This window comes from Acanthaster planci, linkage group LG09 (assembly GCF_054643075.1).
Source record: "Acanthaster planci isolate LZ-2023a linkage group LG09, COTS_SCS, whole genome shotgun sequence".
Classification (NCBI taxonomy): Eukaryota; Metazoa; Echinodermata; class Asteroidea; order Valvatida; family Acanthasteridae; genus Acanthaster; species Acanthaster planci.
In genome coordinates, this window is record NC_141785.1 from 15,181,573 (window position 1) to 15,203,322 (window position 21,750).

The 21,750-nt window shown below is 44.3% G+C and overlaps 1 protein-coding gene across 1 annotated transcript in view; it reads left to right on the forward strand.

The window, feature by feature from the left end:
- The window catches only part of LOC110982255 (neuronal acetylcholine receptor subunit alpha-3-like), a 28,712-nt gene that overhangs the window by 4,550 nt on the left and 2,412 nt on the right, over window positions 1-21,750 (forward strand). Inside the window, exons 2-5 of the mRNA XM_087141320.1 lie at window positions 8,547-8,686; window positions 17,686-17,730; window positions 19,699-19,808; window positions 20,385-21,468. Of these exons, the coding sequence (XP_086997446.1) occupies window positions 8,547-8,686; window positions 17,686-17,730; window positions 19,699-19,808; window positions 20,385-21,468 (1,379 nt within the window). The remainder of the gene's footprint in view (window positions 1-8,546; window positions 8,687-17,685; window positions 17,731-19,698; window positions 19,809-20,384; window positions 21,469-21,750) is intronic.

A 21,750-nucleotide genomic window follows, 5' to 3' on the forward strand; every position in this document is an offset into this window, starting at 1 on the left:
CGTGGCTGAAACGTGATGCAAATTGGCTGCCGCATCTTATGGTCCACGTTCACGGGGAAAAGTGAACTTGCTTGCACCCCGCCACGGGCCTGTAGCCGTGACCGCTTCTGATTTCTACTGATGAATTCACCTCCCCCCCATCCCCTCCTTTAATTTCACGAGTTTCATTTAACTTAATTAGCTGGATATTCGCAACTTAAAAAAAAATATCCAATTTCATCAAAGTGGCGTCTGTGGTATCGGCGAAATACGATGGCGTTTAAAAACCGCAGAGTCGTAGACTTGTTGAAGTCCTCTCTTGCGTTGTCTGTCAATCGACTGCAGGTTCGAAACTTGGAGGGCGCCAACTGTAAAGATCCAGAGCTTTGACCTCACGCCTTTAATTGACTTTCCTTTGCGTCTGTCACTCAGTCATGTGAAAACTTACCCCGGTCTTCACCCAGGCAATTAGAATTACCATCGTCCAAATCTGTACAGGTGTGTTTCTAGGGTAATCGATCGAGACCTTCCGGGAAAATGGACTTTGTTGAGAGCGCATTTCAAGACGAAACAAAAAAGGACTTTTGGATGGGCAATTATGAAAATTGAAATATCACGTATAGTCTACAAACACAAAGAGAACAATCGAGTGCAGCTAAGGCCAATACGGTAGATTCACAATAGTGCGCCTCCAAGAGTTTGCAACAAGTTGACCAATCACAATGCGTGAAATCTGTCGACTCAGTGCGCGTTTGGAAAGGGTCCACAGATTGTGCGCAATGTGATTGGTCAACGCGTTGCAGACTCTCGGAGGCGCACTATTGTGAATCGACCATTTTAAATTTGGCTGGATTGTATTTATTGTGCATGCGTTGGCAAAATCTTTTTAGTAATTCTCCTGTAGGGCATACCATGCTTGTTTGCTGGGGAAACAATATTGACTTCAATATTTTGGACTATACCAACTTGATGCTAAGACTTGCTTTGAAAGGATGTCAGTACTGAAGAGGTATTTTATTTGAATAGAGGACCAGCAAGAACCACAATATAACAGCGTGCATTGAGGAGGGCGGTGTGGATCTTGGAATCGATCCAGTCCGGCAGTACATTGAAACTGCATGCCCTCAACGGCAGAGGGCACATAGTGCGCATCATCGTCAGTCAGTTTTTCTCTCATGACTAATTTAGGCGCTCGAACCCGTCCATAGGCATAGAAGGCAATTTTTTTTCAATTCCCCTTCACCAAAATGCGCCAAATGAGAGCTGGCGTGATGAACCCTGAAAGGTATGTACGGGGCCGTGACACTGACAGCACTGTATCGATCTTGAAAACGCTGTGGCGGTTCGCGAGTTAAGTGGCCATCCGTGGAGCGCTAATACCCGTTTACAGACGGAACTCAGTCGGCCATCATACGATCGTACTTTCCCCTTTTATCATGGCCATTACATGTATATACACAGAGTATGTTTTGGCAGTTTGGATGTACTTTGTAAGCTGTGGTTTATCTTACAGCTGAAACGATGCAGCCCCTAGACGGTTTACCTCCCTTGTCCATCAAGTGGTCTGTTTACTTGGGACGCGTCCGGGGACCTGCGACTGGGCTCATCAGACTTGGAAATTGTGCCCATTCTGCCTCTCAAAATCTTGGCGAAATTTGCGATCGATGGCTGCCTGCTTTGCTCAGACTGAAAACGATGTTTGTTCTTGTATTTAGCCGCAGTGCGGGCCACACAGATCAGCCGGACTTGCAGAAAGTAGAATCAGTTGGCGAGCAATGAGCTGGCTGAGCCATCCGACCGTAAAAGGGACTGTAATTAGTTGGTGGGTGCCGGTGTGCCTCATCACTCGCAGGATCGATCAGGGACGGCTCCGCGGTGTAACAAATCATCATCAAACGAACTCATCAGAGGCAGTCATGCTGGTAATAGAGGCCGTTAACGACGAACGCTGCTTCATGCAAAGAAACAATCTCGGCATGTCGCAGCCGTTTTCTCTAATTAATGAGCCGCCGAACATGTCCAGCTATAGAGCTAGCCCAACTCGGTCCTGCAGTGGATAGCACTAGCACTTGATAGCGATAGCACTTGACGTATAATAAGAATGAACGAGTTCTCTCGCTACCAGTTTGGCTATGCGTTGTCATCAAAGCAAGGTCGTGTTTTTTTTTTACCAGAACCGGTTACGCTGTCAACTTTGGTACACGTCGGGCCAACGTGGTGGGTTTGGTTGGTCACCTACGACGGCGGAGGAAGATAGACCTATATACATATATTTAAGCTTCGTTGTTTGTGGGCAGCCGGTTGGTTGGCCCTTCCTCGATGAAAAGGCCAAAGTAGTTATGAGATAAGATATTAAGTATAAACTTAAACGAGAAACAACCTGGAATTTAATCTGAGAGCAATAAGAAGCTGTCGTCATACCAAGATATAAATCATCCATTTAGGACAAGCAACGGTAATGTTGAAAAGTAAGCTGGGTCCTCTTAAGATCATTGGAAAAATTATGTCTACAGCAAACTGATGTAACCCCCCCCTGAGTTTTAATAACTCTCTACATCTATCAAGGCCGAATGTGCGTCCGCATTCTTGGGCATTATGGCTTTGCCATGAGGTAGGGATATGCATTAATTGTAGGACTTGTCAACGTGCTTGTGGTTACATGAACGAGATCATGTAATCCCCACGAACCAGATGGTAGATTTCAGTCTGGGTGTTACTGCATGAGAGAGATCTCAAAGAGCGCTTTAGATTGTAAGCCGCTTTGCGGCCTCCCTCGGGATGAGAGCGCCTCCGTGGCGAGCCTCATTGGGAAGTCATTAGGAGTTGCTTTTTAATATTGTGCGCATAGTTTTCCCTTGAAAATGAATGAGACGAGTCCCTTTGCGGCGTCGTGCTGCAGCTTCATAAAGACCTGAATAACACAACCGTAGTTTCGTTTTCATCAATAAATAAGAAATATTGGAAAATTGAGCTGTTGTAACCAACTTCCCCCATTTTTTCTCATATTTCGAGAAAGAAGGGCCATCTTGTCACATTCAAATGGAAACCCTCTTGAAGAAACAAACATCTCCTTCAACTCTATACCATATAGCTTTCATTTCATGAAAATGAGAAAAAAACTACACCTCACTAAGTGAAAACGCGTGTGTTTTTCAATTACCGTCCACTGCTTCTCCTTCTTCCCCGCCTGTATTGGATTTCTGGCCAGCCAGATCGGATGTTTGCGCCTCCGGGACAAGGCTTGTCTACCCTCTTAGCTGAATATTACACCGCAGCGATTGCATCCGTTCGAATCCCCTCAAGGCATCCGTATATACGGGCTGGCTAGGCTGCAGTGCAGGGTCCCGGGGATCTGTACATGTATAGCGCTAGCCCACTGTTTTTTCCCTTCCTTATCCTTGGAACGAAGGAAATCAAAATGTGCTCCTGAGTTCAGTTTCAGGATGCTAAGCAGAAGATCTAGGTAAGCAAACTGGCTCGGCCGAATGCCGAGTCATATAGCGAAATGCGCTGTGTAAAATTTTGTCAGGCAACCTGCGTCGGTTGTCAAAAAGCAAGCGTCTGTGCTTGGCACATTTCGGAGCTTATAAAACTCGAAGAAAATGGCGCCCGCTTCATTATTGAGAATAGAACGTGCTGGGCATGAAAAGATTAACCCACTTTTGCCAATTTTCTGCTGGGACATGTCCTTAAAATCGTAGTGTTGACTAACCAAGCAGATACGCATTACTTACTGAGCAAGAGATTGTGTGTAGACTTTATTCATGGGTCGACCTTGCTGAAATTGATAGCGAGGTTTACATTTTATCTTTGGATGTAGAGAGACATGATGAAAGTTACAAAAAATCAAATTTAGTGACAAATGAGTAACTTCCACTCTGATGACTAATTTGAAATTGTGATTAAGCATACAAAAATGTACAATTGTGTTTTAAGTAAAATTTGAAAAATATTGAAAGGGAGGCTTGGAACGCATGACAATTATGGAACAGTCTGGTGCCATCCTGATCGACAGTTCACAATTAATAAAACAGATTCAAGGTACGAGATCTAAAATGGCTTCAGGTGAATGGGGTCAATTAAGTGGTCTCCGGTCTGTCATCGGTTGAAGTTTGTGCTTTAAATTTCACCTAGGCCTACGTGTATAAAATTGAAGCTCGGTTTGAAAGCTGCATTTTGACAGCACATGCAGAATCAAGGGCGTCACTCCGTTTTGAAACGTGGGGGACATAGCTCTGATCAGAACAAAATGCGAGCGCGAAGTGCGAAGCCCTCAGCGGTGTTGGGTCCGGGGCCCGCTCAAGGGCCCCGGAAAACTTTGGAGTATAGATGCTCCATGTGGTGTGATCTGTAGCCATTTTTTATGCTACTGCAACATTTGTTTTAATTTTTCAAGCATTTTATTCTTAAATATGTGTATACATATATATATATTATGTTAGTGGCCATTTATTGAGCTTGTCTGAAATACAGGATCTAATAGGTGTACATTTTCATTTAGGGTTTGGAAAAAAGTGGGGAGGGGGAAAATTGATACAGTACCCCCCCCCCGTCCCCACCGATTGACGCCCACGCAGCAGAATCCGTGGACAAGAATTCCCTGCGGGAAGTGCCATGCTTACCTTTTCACTCGCCAGCACAAACTTACATCTTGTCTGTCGCTTCCTTTTGAGATGGGTAGAATGATATGGCCTTAATAATAGCAGAGTTCATCTTGCGCCAAAGAGTCTCTTGGGTAACGTTGTTTTCGGTGTATTTTTCTTTATCTTTTTTGCCTTTTCTTGAGTTATGAAAACACGACTTAACGACAACAAACTGTCAATGGTAGCTGCTGGAAAGGGACGAAGGTTGAGTCTAAACGGGCCAGCGCCTCCGTCAGTCTACAAAGTCAGCCCGTGCTTACGTATTTGCAGCCTGGGCCCAATTCTAAACACCAGCAGGCCAATCCCACCAGCCCCCGGGGCACATCCTGCTAGGTTGACCTCGTGACCTCATTACTTGAGTAAAGCGTCCTGAATACACATTACGCCGCGCTACAAAATGCAATTGAGTGGAGATATAGGGCAAGACCTATATTCGTAAATATAGCGCAATACACGCTCTCCAACCAAAACCATTTTGCCAAAACTTAATCAGGTATGTATTTTTGTCTCGATCAAAATAAAGCGAGGTTCAAGGACAGAAGTAATCAAGTTACGAAATTTATTAGACGGGGAAATTGCGAGTTGGCACGAGGCCCTTGGGCAATTGACGTCAAATTTTCATTAGTTTTCCACCGGACTCGAACAAACAGACTCTTTCAAACGCAGGTCATTGTTCTCAATGCACCCATGTACTACTCAGGCGCAGAGTGTAGCGTTTCATATTTCGAGTGCGCTTGATGTCCTCAGACTGGATAGTTGGAGGACAAATTTGTTTTTAATAAATGTTTGGGTACCCGTGGACTCGATTAAATTTAGAATCGCATTTGTTAAAGGTGTAAAATAGGCTGTGTGCACCTCTTTAACATCGGACATCTTTTTATTTCAATTTGTTAAATTGTCATTTTTAAAAAAATATTCCTACTATCTGTCAACTTTGATTGAGAAATCAGAGGCTGAGCTTGAAATATATTATACAGTAATAGGCTGAAGTATACGAATTTTAGCGTGAAGGACAAATTCGAGTAAAGATATACTTATTTCTGTATAGAAAAGGAACGTTGTGCATCGCTCTGTTCAATAAACTATTGTAAGAGCATTATGGGTCTAGTTTTGGCCACCCGGTACAGGTTTATCATTAATTAATCTATTTGAAGAGACAGCCAATCAAATGACAATATGTCAGTTAGCCGTACGAATGACAGACCAATGGACCTAGTACCTCACGTTCAGCCTTTCGGTTGGCCGGCCATGATGTTGAGCCAGCTTGACAGGAGCACCACAAGACACCCGCGCAGCAAGATAAAAATCTTAAAATGCGATACAGGAGTGGCGCATTGCAACAAAAGAAAGTGTCGCAATAAGTCTGAAGCTGGGTTCCGCTGCCAATAGCTCACGGGGGTGAAAATCGATTTAATGCGTAGTCCTCTTCGCCTTCATAGTGGTCTCACCTGTCAAGATTCCAAAAACAACAACCACTTTTCATCATGTGATTGGGGTGGCATTTCAAGCCAAGCCAAATGAGATAAGGGCCTGCAACGGAAGAGAGAAAAAAACAAAGAAACAAAACTGTAGACGCTGATTGTCATAACTCGAACACCTCAGCAGAATAAAACCACCTGACAGGAGGCAATAAAAACGGGAAAGATACACCTGGAGGAGCAAGTAGGCGTCCTTAGACTTGTCATACTTGGGATGAAATGATCAATTATTCAAGTTCTTACGTGTAATACACGCTGAACGCTGACTAGACTAAAGGTGTCCTTCAGACTCAATTGGTATGGGGATGTATGGTCACCATATCACAGATTCGGTGTGTGCGAACTTTGCCTGGTATGGAATGGTTCTACATCCAGCTGGTAGGTAGCATACCGAGGTGGATTAAGCTAATGTGTGACGTCGTAGCGGCATCCTTAGGGGCTTCTCCGAACCAAACTGGTGTCGTTTGTGGGGCTCCGTAATGCAATAATGAGGCGTTTTTGTGAGTGAGGTGGCCTCGCTTTTCACGTCCAAATAACATCATTAGTGGCTTGACCTAACACGGGCGATGCTGCATTAGGCTTGCATAAGCAATGCATAGCTAGTCGCAGAACCGCACCCCCGTTGATCTGACAAAATCCGATCGCACGATCTCTATACCATTACCGGCTGACTGACAGAAGTACTTTGTACTATAGTGCGAAGAACTTGGCCTCGTCAATGTCGAGGTTGATTTCAATGGAAATTTTGAGCACCACAATCTCATCTGTAAATTTGACAGCGAGGCGTTTTAATGCGGCATAATGCACATTGGATTTGAGAGCTAAAGCGCGTGGTTTCACTCTTTAATGTATTTCCTGCAGACAAAGTGATCTAAAATCTTTTTCACACCAGTAGACCAGACAGGGTTTTTTTCAACTTTGATAAAAACGATTCCTTATCTCCATATACCAACCGACTAGTTTCCAATTTAGAGGGGCGTTTTTAGGCCTAATTCGGTTGACGTTTCCTCACTTGTTAGTTCTCGTGTAGTATCCCCGTTTTGAACCATGCTCTGTGGCCACGAAGCACCCCTGTTGTTGATTAGTTCAGGAGTTAACATTCTGTAATTGTTTTCGTTCAAGTCCGAGCATGTAAAAGTACCGACCATGATCATCTTGCATGGCTGCACTACTACGAGAACTGTCAGTAATCCTTGCCTCATCACCTGGCCGGATCGTATACCTAAAGAGTATCTTTGTTTTGTCTAATTGCATCTGAGGGTGAAAGGTACTTCTTTCGTCTGATTAAGTTTCAGTATTAAATGGGAACCGCCGACTGGGGCAGACTAAAGAATGGCTTAATCCAACGAACAGATTGGTTGTGTGGACTTAAGTTCGTTCAACTGAAAAATTTCCATTCACGATTTCCTCCTTTAAAACCTTGACGAAAATGTCATTGTCCCAAACTTAGAGATGCAAGATCGAGAAATTGCTTAATGCAATAATGCAGATTAATCCTGTTAGATTTTTGTATATGCTGAATGTGTGCTGAGTGCAAATTCCGCCTTCCTAATGCTTCTATTTGCATGGATTTCTCTCGATAATGAAAGACGGGTACATGTCTTATGGAAATTCCTTCGCAAACGGAGAGCCATTCCATTCAAATGAATTACTCCACACAGCAGACCGCGTATTAACCTGTCCCATTCAAGAGTGACCGCTGGTGACTTTGTACGCAAATAATCCTATGATCTCAGCTCAGCACGCTTGATTCCAACCCGTAATTGTCGTCTTCAATTGAAGTCCTATCTACCTGCCAAATCAGGTGACGCTAGACTTCACATAGCCCGAGTGCCTGACGACCAAGGCTTGTATCTTTCGCAAGATTTCTCCGTTTCACTTGTCACCCACGTTCTACCGTATCTTACTATCTCATGTAGTCACCTGGTTCGCGGTCTGGGTGACTGTTACAATAATGCTTTTTCTGTTGTCATATACAATTTTCCATACTTACTGATTTAGGTATACAAAAAGTAATGCTCGTACATCTGCCTCAATAAAAGGACCTTAAGTTTTCAACACGACACGCACATTACTTTGGTTGACGATGTAAGCGCCTGACGCTCACTCATTAATACCAGAAGAGGGCGCGCCCAGGTCTGGCGATCAGAACCGTTATAGTGGTAGTTGCAACATGAGTGTCTCAATTGTTGGAACCAAAATAATGGATTATGCGTCAGTTCACATGGACAATTAGTACACGATAGCAGCACGCTATATACTTCATAAATAATGGCCATACATAACAGCCATTTTGGTTCCAAAGTCTACAGCTGGCGCTTCTCTCTCTTTATACAGCTCTGCCAGAGATCAGAGCTGTATATGGAGAGACCTCACACTTTCAAGTCTTTGCATTTCACTGTCCATTGATGAAAGTCTGGTTTCCTGTATTCTTCCGTTTAAACAGTGTGTGATGGATCCTTGGAGGAGAGCAAGCTGCTGACTGACCTGACTCTGAACTACAACTATTCTGTACGCCCAGTCCGGAATGATTCTCTCCCTCTCAAGGTGTACATGGGATTATCCATTTCGCAGATTATTGATGTGGTAAGTGGGGAGATAATTTTTAATTCATCCCTATCCGTCTCAAGCAGAAGCACCCCCTCAACGGTTGAAAAGAATCATGTTCGTTGGGAGTGTTCATTCTGTTGGAAGCGACGCGACCCGGCACAACACGTGCATTTCACAGTCGTTCGTGAACCAGCGAAGTGCATTTTCCAACCTTTGTTAAACCTCTGTTGCTTGGAAAATTGCGCCATCTCATGATCTCGCTTGGGGTCAATATCAAGGGACAATAGAGTATTCCATGGAAACTTGGCCCAATTTAAATTCGTTTAAATTGATATTTTATTTTCCTCAGGGCGGACAGACCAATGTTATAATTAATTAAATGTCAACCTTTTGATGATTCGTACGCTATTGGAATCGACCCTGAGCAAAAACGTACCATTCGGTTTACTATTAAAAGGTGTGTTTTGACGGTTATCCTCCTTAAACGTAGTCCGCTGACGTATGTAACTGGATGTTCGAATCACGGTTTCTTACACTTCTGCCCGTGTAAAAGGTTAGCTTCGTCTTTACCGCAGGTGTTGGTACAGTTAATTATTCAAATGCTTCGATTCCGTCGACGTTCATTCAGAGAGAGAGAGATGGTTTCCTGTGTGGAGCCGTGGTGGCATTGTCCACCAGGGACATTAAATCTACAACCCACTCCTGAATAAAACCGATATCGACGGGAGAACGACCTCCTGATCTACTACGGGTTTCTGTATGCCCATCTGGTTTGGGCGAGTTGGTATGCAAACGTTGTCACACGGGAGTGCTGCGTTGCTAACAGTAGTTTTGCCGTAGAGCTCTTACAAATTGTGAAAGACAGCAAAGATAGCAAGAGCTAACTAACATCACCGAGGATTTAATATTCATCCGATGTGAATATTCCTGTTTGTTTATTTCAAGTGGCTATATCACTGTCTCTTAATACATAATTTGAAAAAGCTCTTGTCCAAGTTGCTTCTTGTGTAGGATATATTATGTCATTAAGATGAATTACCTGAGATATCAATGCTTGCTCTACCAGATAAATTGTAAAGTTCGAAACGTCTTTCTTTATTCTTTCTTTTTTCTTACCGAGGAAAATTACATAGCGGTAGATTTTTCACCATAAAATAGTTCGCCATTGCATGGTGGAGGCTAGACTTTTTGCGGGTACACAAGACTGATGACTCTGAAAAGAACCGGCGAGGGAGTAAACCCAATAAACCTTCTCTCTTACGTAGTTCATGAGCCGCTAATAATAGTCTGTAATGTGAATGAATTCCCGGATAAAAGCTGCGTGACATTTCCGCGGGATGATGCATGAGCAGTATACTGAAGGAGCTCGCGCTAGTAACCCCGGGGTTCGATGTTCCCGAGGGTCTTTCTCTGCCTATTTGTCTGCCTGTCAACCTGTTCCGTTATCCTCTAATCCCCCTCCCCATTTTGACCTCTGCCACTCATCATCTTTCTCTTGGATCATAGAAAATGTTCTAGTAGAGAATGGATAGCACTCTTATACACAGAGCTCTTGTGCCCACCCTAGCCTTCCTCCCTGGCGGCCCGTGAACGCGCTGTGCTTAATTACTCCTTTTCCCATTATCTCCCTGGAGCTGTTAAACAGCCATTCTTGTATTGGAACTGAAAACACTGTTTCAGCTGCCGTTCATCTTTGGCGCGCAATATTTCATGCGGGTTGCTCCTTAAACTGCAAGGGGTCCGCTCGCATCGAGGAGGCAGGATCAAGCCAACCGTTGGTAAATTCTTGGCATTGATTTTGACCTAAGGACATTCTGTCTCCCTTTTACTCTGAGTCTGAGTTTACCATTGTCTCGCTATATCTTCAATCGTTGAGCCATCTTTGGCTTTGCTGCTGCCATAATGGGGAGGCATTACACCGCCATGGTTACAATCAAGATCTCACCGAGACCTCAGAGAGAACAAGGAGAACTGATACCTATCTTTTTCCCATCTTCCTTAGTCTTCTTTCCCATCACTTTCAATGTTTCCAACATGCTGCAAATTGTCGTGCCTCTTTTCTACAAAGACGAGTTTGCTAGCTGACCCCAGTCAGTAAACAAGTGCTTGTCTTTCGGTTATGAAGTGGTTTATGGCCATGGTTTTTCGATCGACAACCGGGAGGGGAAGCTTAAAGCCCGCGGGAAGCCGTACACATCCTTGTCTATTTTCCTCTTGCCTTCGAAAATGATTCCTCTTGGATGGAAACGTCAGACCTAACTTTTATTTGTTTAACATTTCGGGGCGCTTAAGTTAGTTTTGGCATTTCACATTTCTTACATCCCTTTCTAGACGTCCTTGCAAAGATTTATTTGTCTATAGTGTGCGACCACTCTTCCACATTTCTCCTCTGATCAGTGTATATGCGAACTCTAAACCTCGCAGTGACTGACTCAAGTAGTTTCTGTAATCCTTTGTGACCTACATGATACAATTATGTTTCCGGGTCGCCGCAAAATATAGAACTGTTTTTGAGAACCATCGTCGCTTCGGGGGTGGGGGGGGACAACCATCTTCTTCAGTGACGCTCAAGTTACCGTGGAAGGCTGCTTCGCTCCCCGTTATTGGCTCATCGGGAAAACCGGTCCAACTGTCTAACCGAATTACCACTTATTATCGTAAATCCCTGTATTAAACCTCATCGGCCACGACGAGCAGGCAATTGGCGGCCTGTGCCGCAACCGAATAGCCGTGTCCTCTAATCCAATCAGAAAGAAAGTGTAACATGACAGTTGGGCGGCCCGTTTCATGGGAGAACGGTGTCAGGCGGTTCGAATGGTCCGGGTTAGGTATGATTGATTGGACACTCAGGGCGGCTGTCGTACTCGCATGCACCCATTTGCTCCATTTTCTGCCGACTATTCTAGAAATTCCAACGTTTTCAAGAATTTTAAAGGTACGCGTATACCGAACGCACTCTTTCTCGTAGCTCCTTTTCTTAATATCTGTCTCCGAAAGCCCTGATTTTTGAGAGCTGTTGATAGATTTTCAAATCAGAAAGAGATTTGACATCGTAGTCCTCTGTCCTTTTCAGCGTGATATGATGTGGAAGAAATCTTTCATTATTTTCGAATGAGAACCAGGGGGTGTGCCAGAGAAACTGGATTCATATTCCAGAGAGCAATCTATGTACGCGTTTGTGCCCTCGGGGCATCGGTCTATAGACCGATAGACCGAATATACTTCGATATTCACATTCATATTACGAGTGCACGAAGCAAAAACACACTCATCGCGATCGACGGCACCACTTACCAAACTTACGTGTCCGTGCTGGTGTTGGCGGGAAACGCCGTGGCAACCGGAAGAGCAAAAAAACGCCCTCCAGACATCAAGTCGATACTGGGCAAAATCGAACATCACTTGGTTACCATGTTGAAGACACATGCAAGGAATTAACACGGAGGGACACAAGAATGCAGACGAGGGACGAGGGACGAGGGGGAGGAGGTCGGGATGAACCGAAGGATGAGGAGAAGGACCAGAATGGATCAAGAGAGGACGGGTAGAAAAATGTTGCCGTCTTTCACCGTCTGACGCCAGTATGGGGGCTGCTCATGTGGCGTGAATTGATTTTTGCGTGCCCTTTTCGGCCCGTAGCAGCGGCCCGCAGTTTTTTCTATCTTTTATTTCTTATTAAGAGAACTGGCAATGGCGGTACTGCATGCAGTTCGACGTTTGCTGGCCAGATAAATTTACACGCGGCAGTTTTATTTCCTCAACGGATGCCGCTTGGTGTTTTCAAACATTCCAGTGTTGACGGTTTTCACTGAAAAATATCCGTGAGCAATCCTCGTGTATGAGTCTTAATCAACGAAAGTTTGTTTTCAGCTTAGCATAATCCTCAAATTGCATAATGTGTAACTTTTTCACAATACAGTGGCAGCTTAGTTATTTCCTGAGGGACCTTGGCTGAAAAAAAACTGATTTATTGAATTAAGAGCCAGCTGTCAGAAAGCAATCACATGCATTTCTTAATGACACGTGCAATTTCATAATGAAATTAGGGATAAGGATTCATTTATAAAGAGGAGACATTCGAAAGTAAAACGACTTGAGAAAAGAAAATGCTTGTTTGGAAAGGTTCTCATAACCTCACCATCGAAACACACAGCAGTCTTCAAGGCAACCAGCGAATTGGTATGGTGATGACAGGCCTTGTTATCTTGTGAGTAAAGCTTGCCCTAATAGCCCTGTTTGCGTCCTCAAACCTCCCGTTCCCAGTACCACTTAACCTTTAAAAGTTGAATACTGTATCCTGAGAATTGGTCAGTCGCCTCGAGCCGACAGGAGCAAACACCCGACAAGCGCTTCGTATGATGGCTCTCCTGGTTCACTCCACACTTCGCCCTGCGTGCAACCCAAACCGTGCTCTGTGGAGTAAAACAAAACTAGTTTAGCACATCCCGATGGCTTTTCGAGGGCCCAAAACGGTTGGTAATAATATCAGTGTCTTGGGGCGACTCTTCGACTTAATGCGTTTGCTGATCTGCGAGACAAGAAAAGTAGTGTAAGATTGTTTCGTTTCCAAACCGTGTTTCTTCTGATAATTATTGGCACACACTACTCTCCTCGTGTCGGGCCACTTTATGTGCTAGGTGTCACCCAGTGGGGTTTGGGTCAAGACGTCCACATGTGCTCTTGAGAGGTTTCCATAAGCAGCCACGATGGGAAAAAATGTGAGCCAGGTCATGGTATTTGTGTACACTGCTTTGCGCACAGCTCAAAAGGGTTGAACAAGTTGAAAGTCATAGTTTACAGAAACCGATTTTTAATACCTATTCTATAAAAAAAACGACTCCTAGTTACTCCAGTCAGCGATTGACAATGAAACAAAGTTTGCTTTGAGACGATCGAATGGAAACCTTAGTTAATAAACAACGCGAGAGCCTGAAGTCTGGACATTTTTAACGAGGCACGAGTCCTCTGTTTCCATGCTTTATCATTTCCAAATGCTGTCATGATTGCGACGTTTGAGTTTTGAATCGAGCTGTTTTTTTGACAGAACCCATGCGTATCAGGGAGCTACGCGGGATCACTCGGGATGCGACGTGTCCTAGCGTGCCAGCGTGCGGTCTCGTTTCTCACGCCGAGCCGATTGAGAACCCCCGGTGTGCCGAGTATTTATATTCACTTTTTAATATGTGTTGTACAAGTCATAAAAACATACTGTACAGCATGGTAGACAGGCCACAACACCCGGCATGACGGCTGATACGCAGCCGAGATGCCTGACCTTTGTGGGAAATGCAGCCGACTGCGGCGCTCATGCGGTTTAACGAGACAATCTGATCGGGTGACCGGGGCGTGGTCACACAAAGCAGACATGATCAGCTGTGTGTGTTTATGATGTTCTGAGCGTGACCTCTCACATTTGTCGATGCAAACAATGTCCCAACTCGGTCTTTTGTAACCATTTGAACAGTTTCGGATCCTGATTTGCAAATGAAAAATTACATATCCTAAACTTTGTATTTTTAATTGGTAATTATATTTGCAAATTTCACACATGATCTGATTATACATGGGGCCTACTTAGTTCCGTGTTTCATCGTCCGAAAGATGTTACCCTCTTGTGTGATAATGAAGTTTCTGTCATGTAGGACATACATAACAACTGCTGCGTCCATTTATGCATCTTACTATGAGTATGGGCTACCGCACGAACACTGCTTTCAAGCACACGTACACGTCAGTTACGGCTGCAGCCGCGGTTATTCAACATTACTAAACATACACTTCCTTACAATGTGTCCTTAGATCCACCAAGGGACATTGATTCATGTCCACCGATACATATAATAGCGAGATATGTGTTGGCCACGAGAGAATCTTTAGGAAACTTAACGATTGTGAATGAGGCTACATTACCTAACCATGAACGACTAATTAATAACTGTATCTTAGCTTGGATACCATTCTCTGCGTTGGCCTACGTTAGAGGTGCCCTTTGTGCTTATGTACAGAAAGTTTAAATATCATTATATTTGCATTTTAATATGCTTCTAACGTATTTGCTTGCAACGTATAGCTCGAAAGCACTACTGGTAAATTCCGTTTTTATCAGTTTAATTCACATTTTCAAGCATAACCAAACAGTATTTGGTATGCCTAAGAAAACATATTTATGGCTTTATAAAACGTTTGAAGTTTCTCAAGGTATCAAAGCCTTCGTTATTAGGGGGCTTAATCCTTGATAAAATTTTTGTATTTTTTGTTTTTTGTATCCTGATCAACCGGACTCCTTCAAGCCCAATCACGGATATCTGTTATCATGTTGCATTCTGTCATTCCCCGCAGACACCTTACAGATGCCCCATGTCAATCTGACTCGGTCGTCAGGTGACGCTAAGTCATCTGTCGGTGTTTGCCGAACACACTCGTCTCTTTGATGAGCAAACACATGGGCCAAACCAAAGTGAAAGTGATATCTCAACACCCACTCCGCAGCGTCCGGCTCGTGCGCTACTGGCGACTCGCGCGTGCTCACGAGCTACGCACGAATCTTACACACTACCAAAAATGGACCAAACGTGGGGGCAGGCTATGTTGTTACGTCACTCTGTTGCCTTCTGCGCATTTACGGTAATTGACCTCTTTGGCACTTTTTCGATAGTCCGAAGTGCGGTGGCCTGGCAATTCTGTCATCATTCAGTGCTTGCTTCATTATTGGCTAATCCACCCTGTTCATTGGCACCATCTACTCGCTACATCTGCTGCCAGAGATTCTGGTCAGTTTTCCTCGCTTTAACCTTTAGTCTGTCGTTGGGATGCATGCGCATAGCGTTTTCCACGCTCGACATTTTAGAATCACAAGTCCGGGAAACCATTCATAGCCGGTATCGCGGGTCGAGTATCGATCTATTCTTCAGATACCTAGGCGAATTTTTAATGTTGACCTTCTGCTTTGTATGGTAGGATTTTTGTGGTGGTAAACTTTTATTGAAAAAAAATTAATAAATAACTATCCACAAAGTACGTACTAAGCGAGGAAAGAGAGGGAAAGGAACAAATAAGGAGTGGTGGTGATACGAAAAATACGTCTGATTAAGCAGAAATCTCCTGCAGTGTAGATGAGTCGAGGGAATTCCTATGATCTTTCTCTTCGGCGATGTGCTTGGCTGAAATTGGAAATCATCATTTAATCTTTTGCCCTTAGCCCCTTCATTATATTCCAATTCTTTCTTCTTCTGAAATTACTGTTACTGCTAACAATAGTCTTGATTAGTTTGAGATAATAAATTGCGTCCATGCTCTGAGCAACCTGGCACGACACGGCGTATTGTGGTGCCAATGGACACACCCTTTCGCATGCAACGCACTTTTAAAGGGAATTCCATCCAGCCGTTGAGCCAAATATGACGTCATTGTTTCCGGGAACCCTTGACATCGGATTTTCTTTCTCTAACGTCATTTCATGAAATCACGGCCAACTACCTGAAAACTTAAATTTCACCCCGAGGATCCACGGTGCTCGATCGCGCCGTTTTCAGACAGTGTTTCGCCACGTCCAGAGTTCCACACTGTTTCCCGTTTGTCTTTCAAGATGCAGGCGTGGACACTCGGTAAGCCGAGACGGGCCGGCCCGAATTGGCGGCAGCGACAACCCGGCGTCTCAGCCGCCGGGCGAAGGGCGAGAGTCGGCCGGGGAGACGGACGCTAATCCAGCAAGTCAGGGTTGATTTGGAAGAGTGATTCTCGCCTTGAAATTAGGCAGGGTGCGAATGGATGTTTACACTATACTCCTTCAGTTTCTTCACCCCATGCCTCTTAATTTCTTCTCCGATGCCTGTGCTTGTTTACCTGCATGTGCCGGCGAAATTGTCAGGCTTTGATTTAAAAACAAAATTTCTACGCCTCCTTTCTTCCGTTCTCGTAAACCCTTTTCCCTTGTATATTTTTTTTACTTTCATGAACTAGGTTTTTTTCTAAAACCTTTGTTCAGCAATTAAAAAGCGATTTCAGTATCTCACTAAAAATATACCCAGGAGCTAGTATGTTCAGTTTCTGAGCAGCAGTGTTCCATACTCGCGTTAATTAATAGTTTTCTAAGAGTTTGTAACGCATTGACCAAACACAGCGTGCGAAATCTGTCAACCCAATGCGCCTTTTGAATGGGTCGACAGATTTTGCGCTCTGTGATTTTTTAACGCGTTGCAAACTCTTGGAGGCGCACTATTGTGAATCGCCCGTAGTGTCAAACACTATCCGACTGTACTCTGAACATGTTAAGAATTTTTAAGTGCGTACAAACTGATAGCAAAATAATGTTTACAAAATATGAAGCAGCAGAGTTGTTGCAGTGAGAATCATTTTGTTCACTGTTTTTTACCTCTTTTCAAAGCGTCACTGTCTTGTTTAATATAAATTTCTTTTCGGTGTGGGCTGGGAGCGCGGTCACCCACTTTTCATCAAAGTCTACAAGGATTAATCCCTAGCTTGTCACCACTTTGAATATTTACAGTGGGGTAAGATCCCTGTCTTTGTTTATTGTCTATTCGTCCAAGCCGAGACAATTTGTCAGTGCAATAAACCGCAGCTACAAATGGGTACAGGCCTGTTTATTTTTCTTGTAGGTGGTCGTGCCGGGGTGTGAAGCAAATGAAACTGTATTTCTGCTGCCACAAATCACAAAGTGATTCGTAATTCAGCGGTAATACAAACAGTAATTGTATTGCTGTAATAATTCTGCTTTGCAGGTTGCGTCAAACTTCAGACATGCAGGCCCGTCACAACATGCATTCCAACCTCGTTCTCGTTTCTCGACGTTCAAAATGGATGTGTTTTATTAGAGATATTTACAAATATTGCATTGAAATTATGGTGTGGCTGCTAGCACCTTTGTAAAAGAGCACAGAGAAACACGTGGCTCGTTTGATACTTATGGACGCGAAGCTTCCATCTCACTGGCGAATTTCGAAAGTTAGGATCTGTTGGGGAGGGGGGTCACTGCCAGCCGAGGTTACTCATTAATTTATATTCAATCTTATTTTCAGGACGAAAGAAATCAAGTTATGAAAACCGGTCTATGGGTCAAACAGGTAAGATCTCTTAGTATTAATTTGATCAAGCTCAACGGAAGTTTCCAGAAGAGCTGTCGGTTGATAATTCGCCCATTAAAGACCAACTCCAATGATGCTAACTCTTCTCATGTTGAATCCTATTCAGAAGAGCCAAGTCTAATAAAAGTGGCCCATATCAATGTCTCCCTTGCAATACGCGTTTTGTGTTAATGAAACACACTTTTTTGCGCATTCTTCCTGCGAGTCCAGTCCGGTGTTGCAAAAATGGACGTGTCGTCACGACTCATTAGTATCTTATGAATATTGATTTTGTGATGTATTGCCGTGGAGAGGTAATACCACTGTGCGTGCGCTTTAGGCATGCTTTGAAAGTGTAGCCGCGGACGACAGCACGAACATTATTGTAAATCATGAAGAAAGGAGCACTAATTCTAGAAGGCAAAGAGATAGTGCAGCACAGTAGACCCGGCACACAGATCGATCCCCGATACGAGGTGCAGGCACGTGTAGCTCCATGTTCATTTACATGTACTTTTACGTTTGTAGCGGAACCGGTCGCGCCACGGATACCAGTTTCAGTGTATTCTTCGGTATTACTATAGGATGCACCCATGTAAATAAATTCCCATATACACCAATGATAAATCCTTTTATTTCAAAATCATTTTAGAAATACTCACAACTTTCACAGGTGTCCAAGCTGGACAGCAAAATGATGTTCGACATGCCCTCTTTCATTTTCCTTTCAATTTTCAGTGGGTTGACCGATGAAGTTTTGAGAAATTCTCACCCAAAGTAGACCACCCCTAAAATGAAGGAAATTTGCTACCAGGAAAAGTAGCCATTTTTAAAATACATGCGCAGTCCTCTGCAAAACGGTCAAAATAGCGCCACTTTGGACCCGATTGCATCCAAAATGCTCAGACCTGGAAGCCCCGAGTCCGGCGAAGAGGTTCAGTGCCACATTTCTTCCATTACCCAATTCCATGGCTCTCAGAATTCTCTAATTTGGAATATTTTGAGTGTATAACTTTTATTAATGGACACATGTCTGGCCTGCTTGCGTGGGTGCACCCGTCATACAAATTTTGTTTTTCAACAGCGCCGCCAGCGGTCAGATTGTGGAAATTTTTCATAAAACTCGAAGACGCCGTTCGAAAGTTTTGGCAAAATTTCAAAAACTACAGACGCCATACAGACATGATTTGGATATGAATATATGATTTATTACACACTAAATACAATAATAGTTTATTTTCAAAACTTTTAATAAAACCGTTGGAGTTGGTCTTTAATAAACTACTTTGGTTCTGTAAGCAAGGGTCGGTTGAGGGCGCTGTACTCACTTTTCAATCCTCAAAGATTGGCCCCCTCTGCATTTAAAAGAAACGCACTTATTGGTGAATATAAAAGCAGTGAGGGCGCTACTGATTATTTACCGGCTGGGTCATGTATCTGTGTATAGATAGAGCTGAGCCATGACTGTCGCCATAACCGGGAAACAAACTGGCAATTGTTATACAAAAGCCACATGCTGTTCTGGACAAATAACAAGCAGCCATTTTGTTCCCTAAAATTGTTGAGAGTTGGCGTTACTCTCTATAGACGGCTCTGTGCGTCTACACTGCCGGCCGTATCCTCTTTACGACTTCGTCATATCCATGCACGCACCGTATTGACTGGTTCCAGTGGGCGTGGTTTAAACTGGTGACGTCACATTTATAAACCACCATACAGTGGAAGTCGGAGATGTTAAGCACACGTGCTGAAATTTAACTGCCAGTTTACTAGAACTTAGTGGAGGGCTCCCTGAACTTTACTTGTTTGCTGAATACTCTAGACCTATATACAAACCACGATGCATTACTAGGGATTGCTAGGGCCTATCAAACGATTGTTTCCCGCAACGCTAAATTAAATTGTGGCAGAAAATTGTAGGCCTATCGTTAACGTTTCAACCAGAATATTTTTGGTTTGATTTCGTAGAGATGGCACGATTACCGACTTCAGTGGAAACCAGCTAACTACAGCAATGTCTCCGTGATCCATATACCTATCATGATGCTCTGGAGTCCCGACTTACTTCTCTATAACAAGTGAGTAGTGTGCGATTACCAAAAGGGACCTTTCGAAACAAGCTCCAGAATTGAGTGGCTGACGCATTAACCCTAACTCCCTAGGGTGTGTGCAAAATCATATTAAAATTGGAGGATTCTGGACTGTTAGGGTTAACATTGACATCTGGCTTTGGGGGCATGCTGTTTTCGATTACGAGAACATTGTGGATTAATCGAATAGATTCGACTGTCTGAAAGCATTACGAATATCTGGCGTCAGGAATAACCAGTGTTGCACTTACATGTTCTCACTCTCCCAAGAACAAATCTCTTATTAGCATTAGCATTCTATGAACTACAATGAAATGGTTTCATAATGAGCCACATGTATCTTCAATATTTTTTTCAAGTCCCCCCGTCATGCATCGTCCTTTCAGTGCATTATCCACAGTTCTTCGAATGAGAGTTTGTTATTCAGAGTGTGGAGGGACTTATAGTTTCCATTCTACTGTCTAAACATTTAGACATGTGACTAATAGATATATACAAAATTGTGTGAAACAGAAACTTCTCATCGTGACTCGTTCGTTTGGGGGTTTATTTTTATTGCCTCAGCGTCCATGATGGCTACAAGATTGACCTTGTGACCAAGGCTCAGGTTTATGCCAACGGAACCGTCTCCTGGAGTCCCCCCGCCGTCTTCTACAGCGCCTGCGCCATCGACGTCCACTACTTTCCCTTTGACAAGCAGGACTGCAAGCTCAAATTCGGCTCTTGGACCTACGACGAGAGCAAGATCGACCTAGAGTCGCTGGGCAGCACGGTGGATCGGCAGGATTACTGGGAGAACGCCGAGTGGGAGATCGTGGACACGCCCGTGGTCAAGCACACCATCAAGTACCCGTGCTGCGAGCAGACCTACGTGGACATCACCTTCCACTTCAAGCTCCACCGGAAGTCCCTTTTCTACGTGGTTACCTTCGTGGTGCCGTGCGTCTTGATCACCATGATCACTATCCTCGTCTTCTACTTGCCTTCCAACTGCGGGGAGCGGACCACGTTGTGCATCTCCATCCTCCTGGCTGTCATCGTGTTCCTGCTCCTGATAGCCGAGATGATCCCCACCACCTCCGACACCGTGCCGCTGATTGGCTGCTACCTGCTCTTCACCATGGGCATCGTCAGCGTCTCCATAGTGACCACCATCATCATCATCAACCTGTTCCACCGGTCGTCCGAGACGCACACCATGTCCCCCTGGGTCAAGACGTTCTTCACCGAGACCCTGCCGCCGTTCCTGCATATCCAGCGGCCCGCCAACTACCGGGACTACATTTGCAGCGCCCCGCCCACCCCGCAGCCCAAGCGTAAGGTCTACGTCAACTCCAGCGATTCCCCAGCCACCGACCGCTCCTGCTTCCACAACAAGAAGCGGAGTTTCAATGTGGGCCGCTCGTCCAGCAACTACCACCTGTTGCAACGGGCGGCCAACAACAACGCCCCGAAGATGATGGCGCTGAACTGTTCGCTGGAGGAGGAGATGGAGTGGAGGGACTCAGACGAAGAGAAGGAGACCAATGTGGACCACAACCGGCAGACTGAGATCAAGAAGGAGAAACTACCGGCAAGACTCAAGGAGGGGCTGGATTATCTCAGTTACATCGTTGAGAGGACAAAGGACGAAGATAAAGCCAAAAGGGTAAGATTGCACCACAATGCAGTGACAACATCAGCTCCTAAGAAGAAAAGAAAACTGCAAAAGGCAGCTGATTTGGATATCTTCTGTTCGGCTGGTTGGGTTGAAGTGGGTATTAAAATGGGGCTAAATTGTGTTGGCCTGTCGTAACTTGACTTTTGTCAAGTTAGGTTTGTGTTGGTTTAGTTTTGGTTAGATTTGGGTTAGGTTAGATTGGGTTAGGTTGGGTTGGGCTGGGGTGGCCTGGGTTGGGTTAGGTTTTCAGAGGTTTTTAGTGTTTTAGTG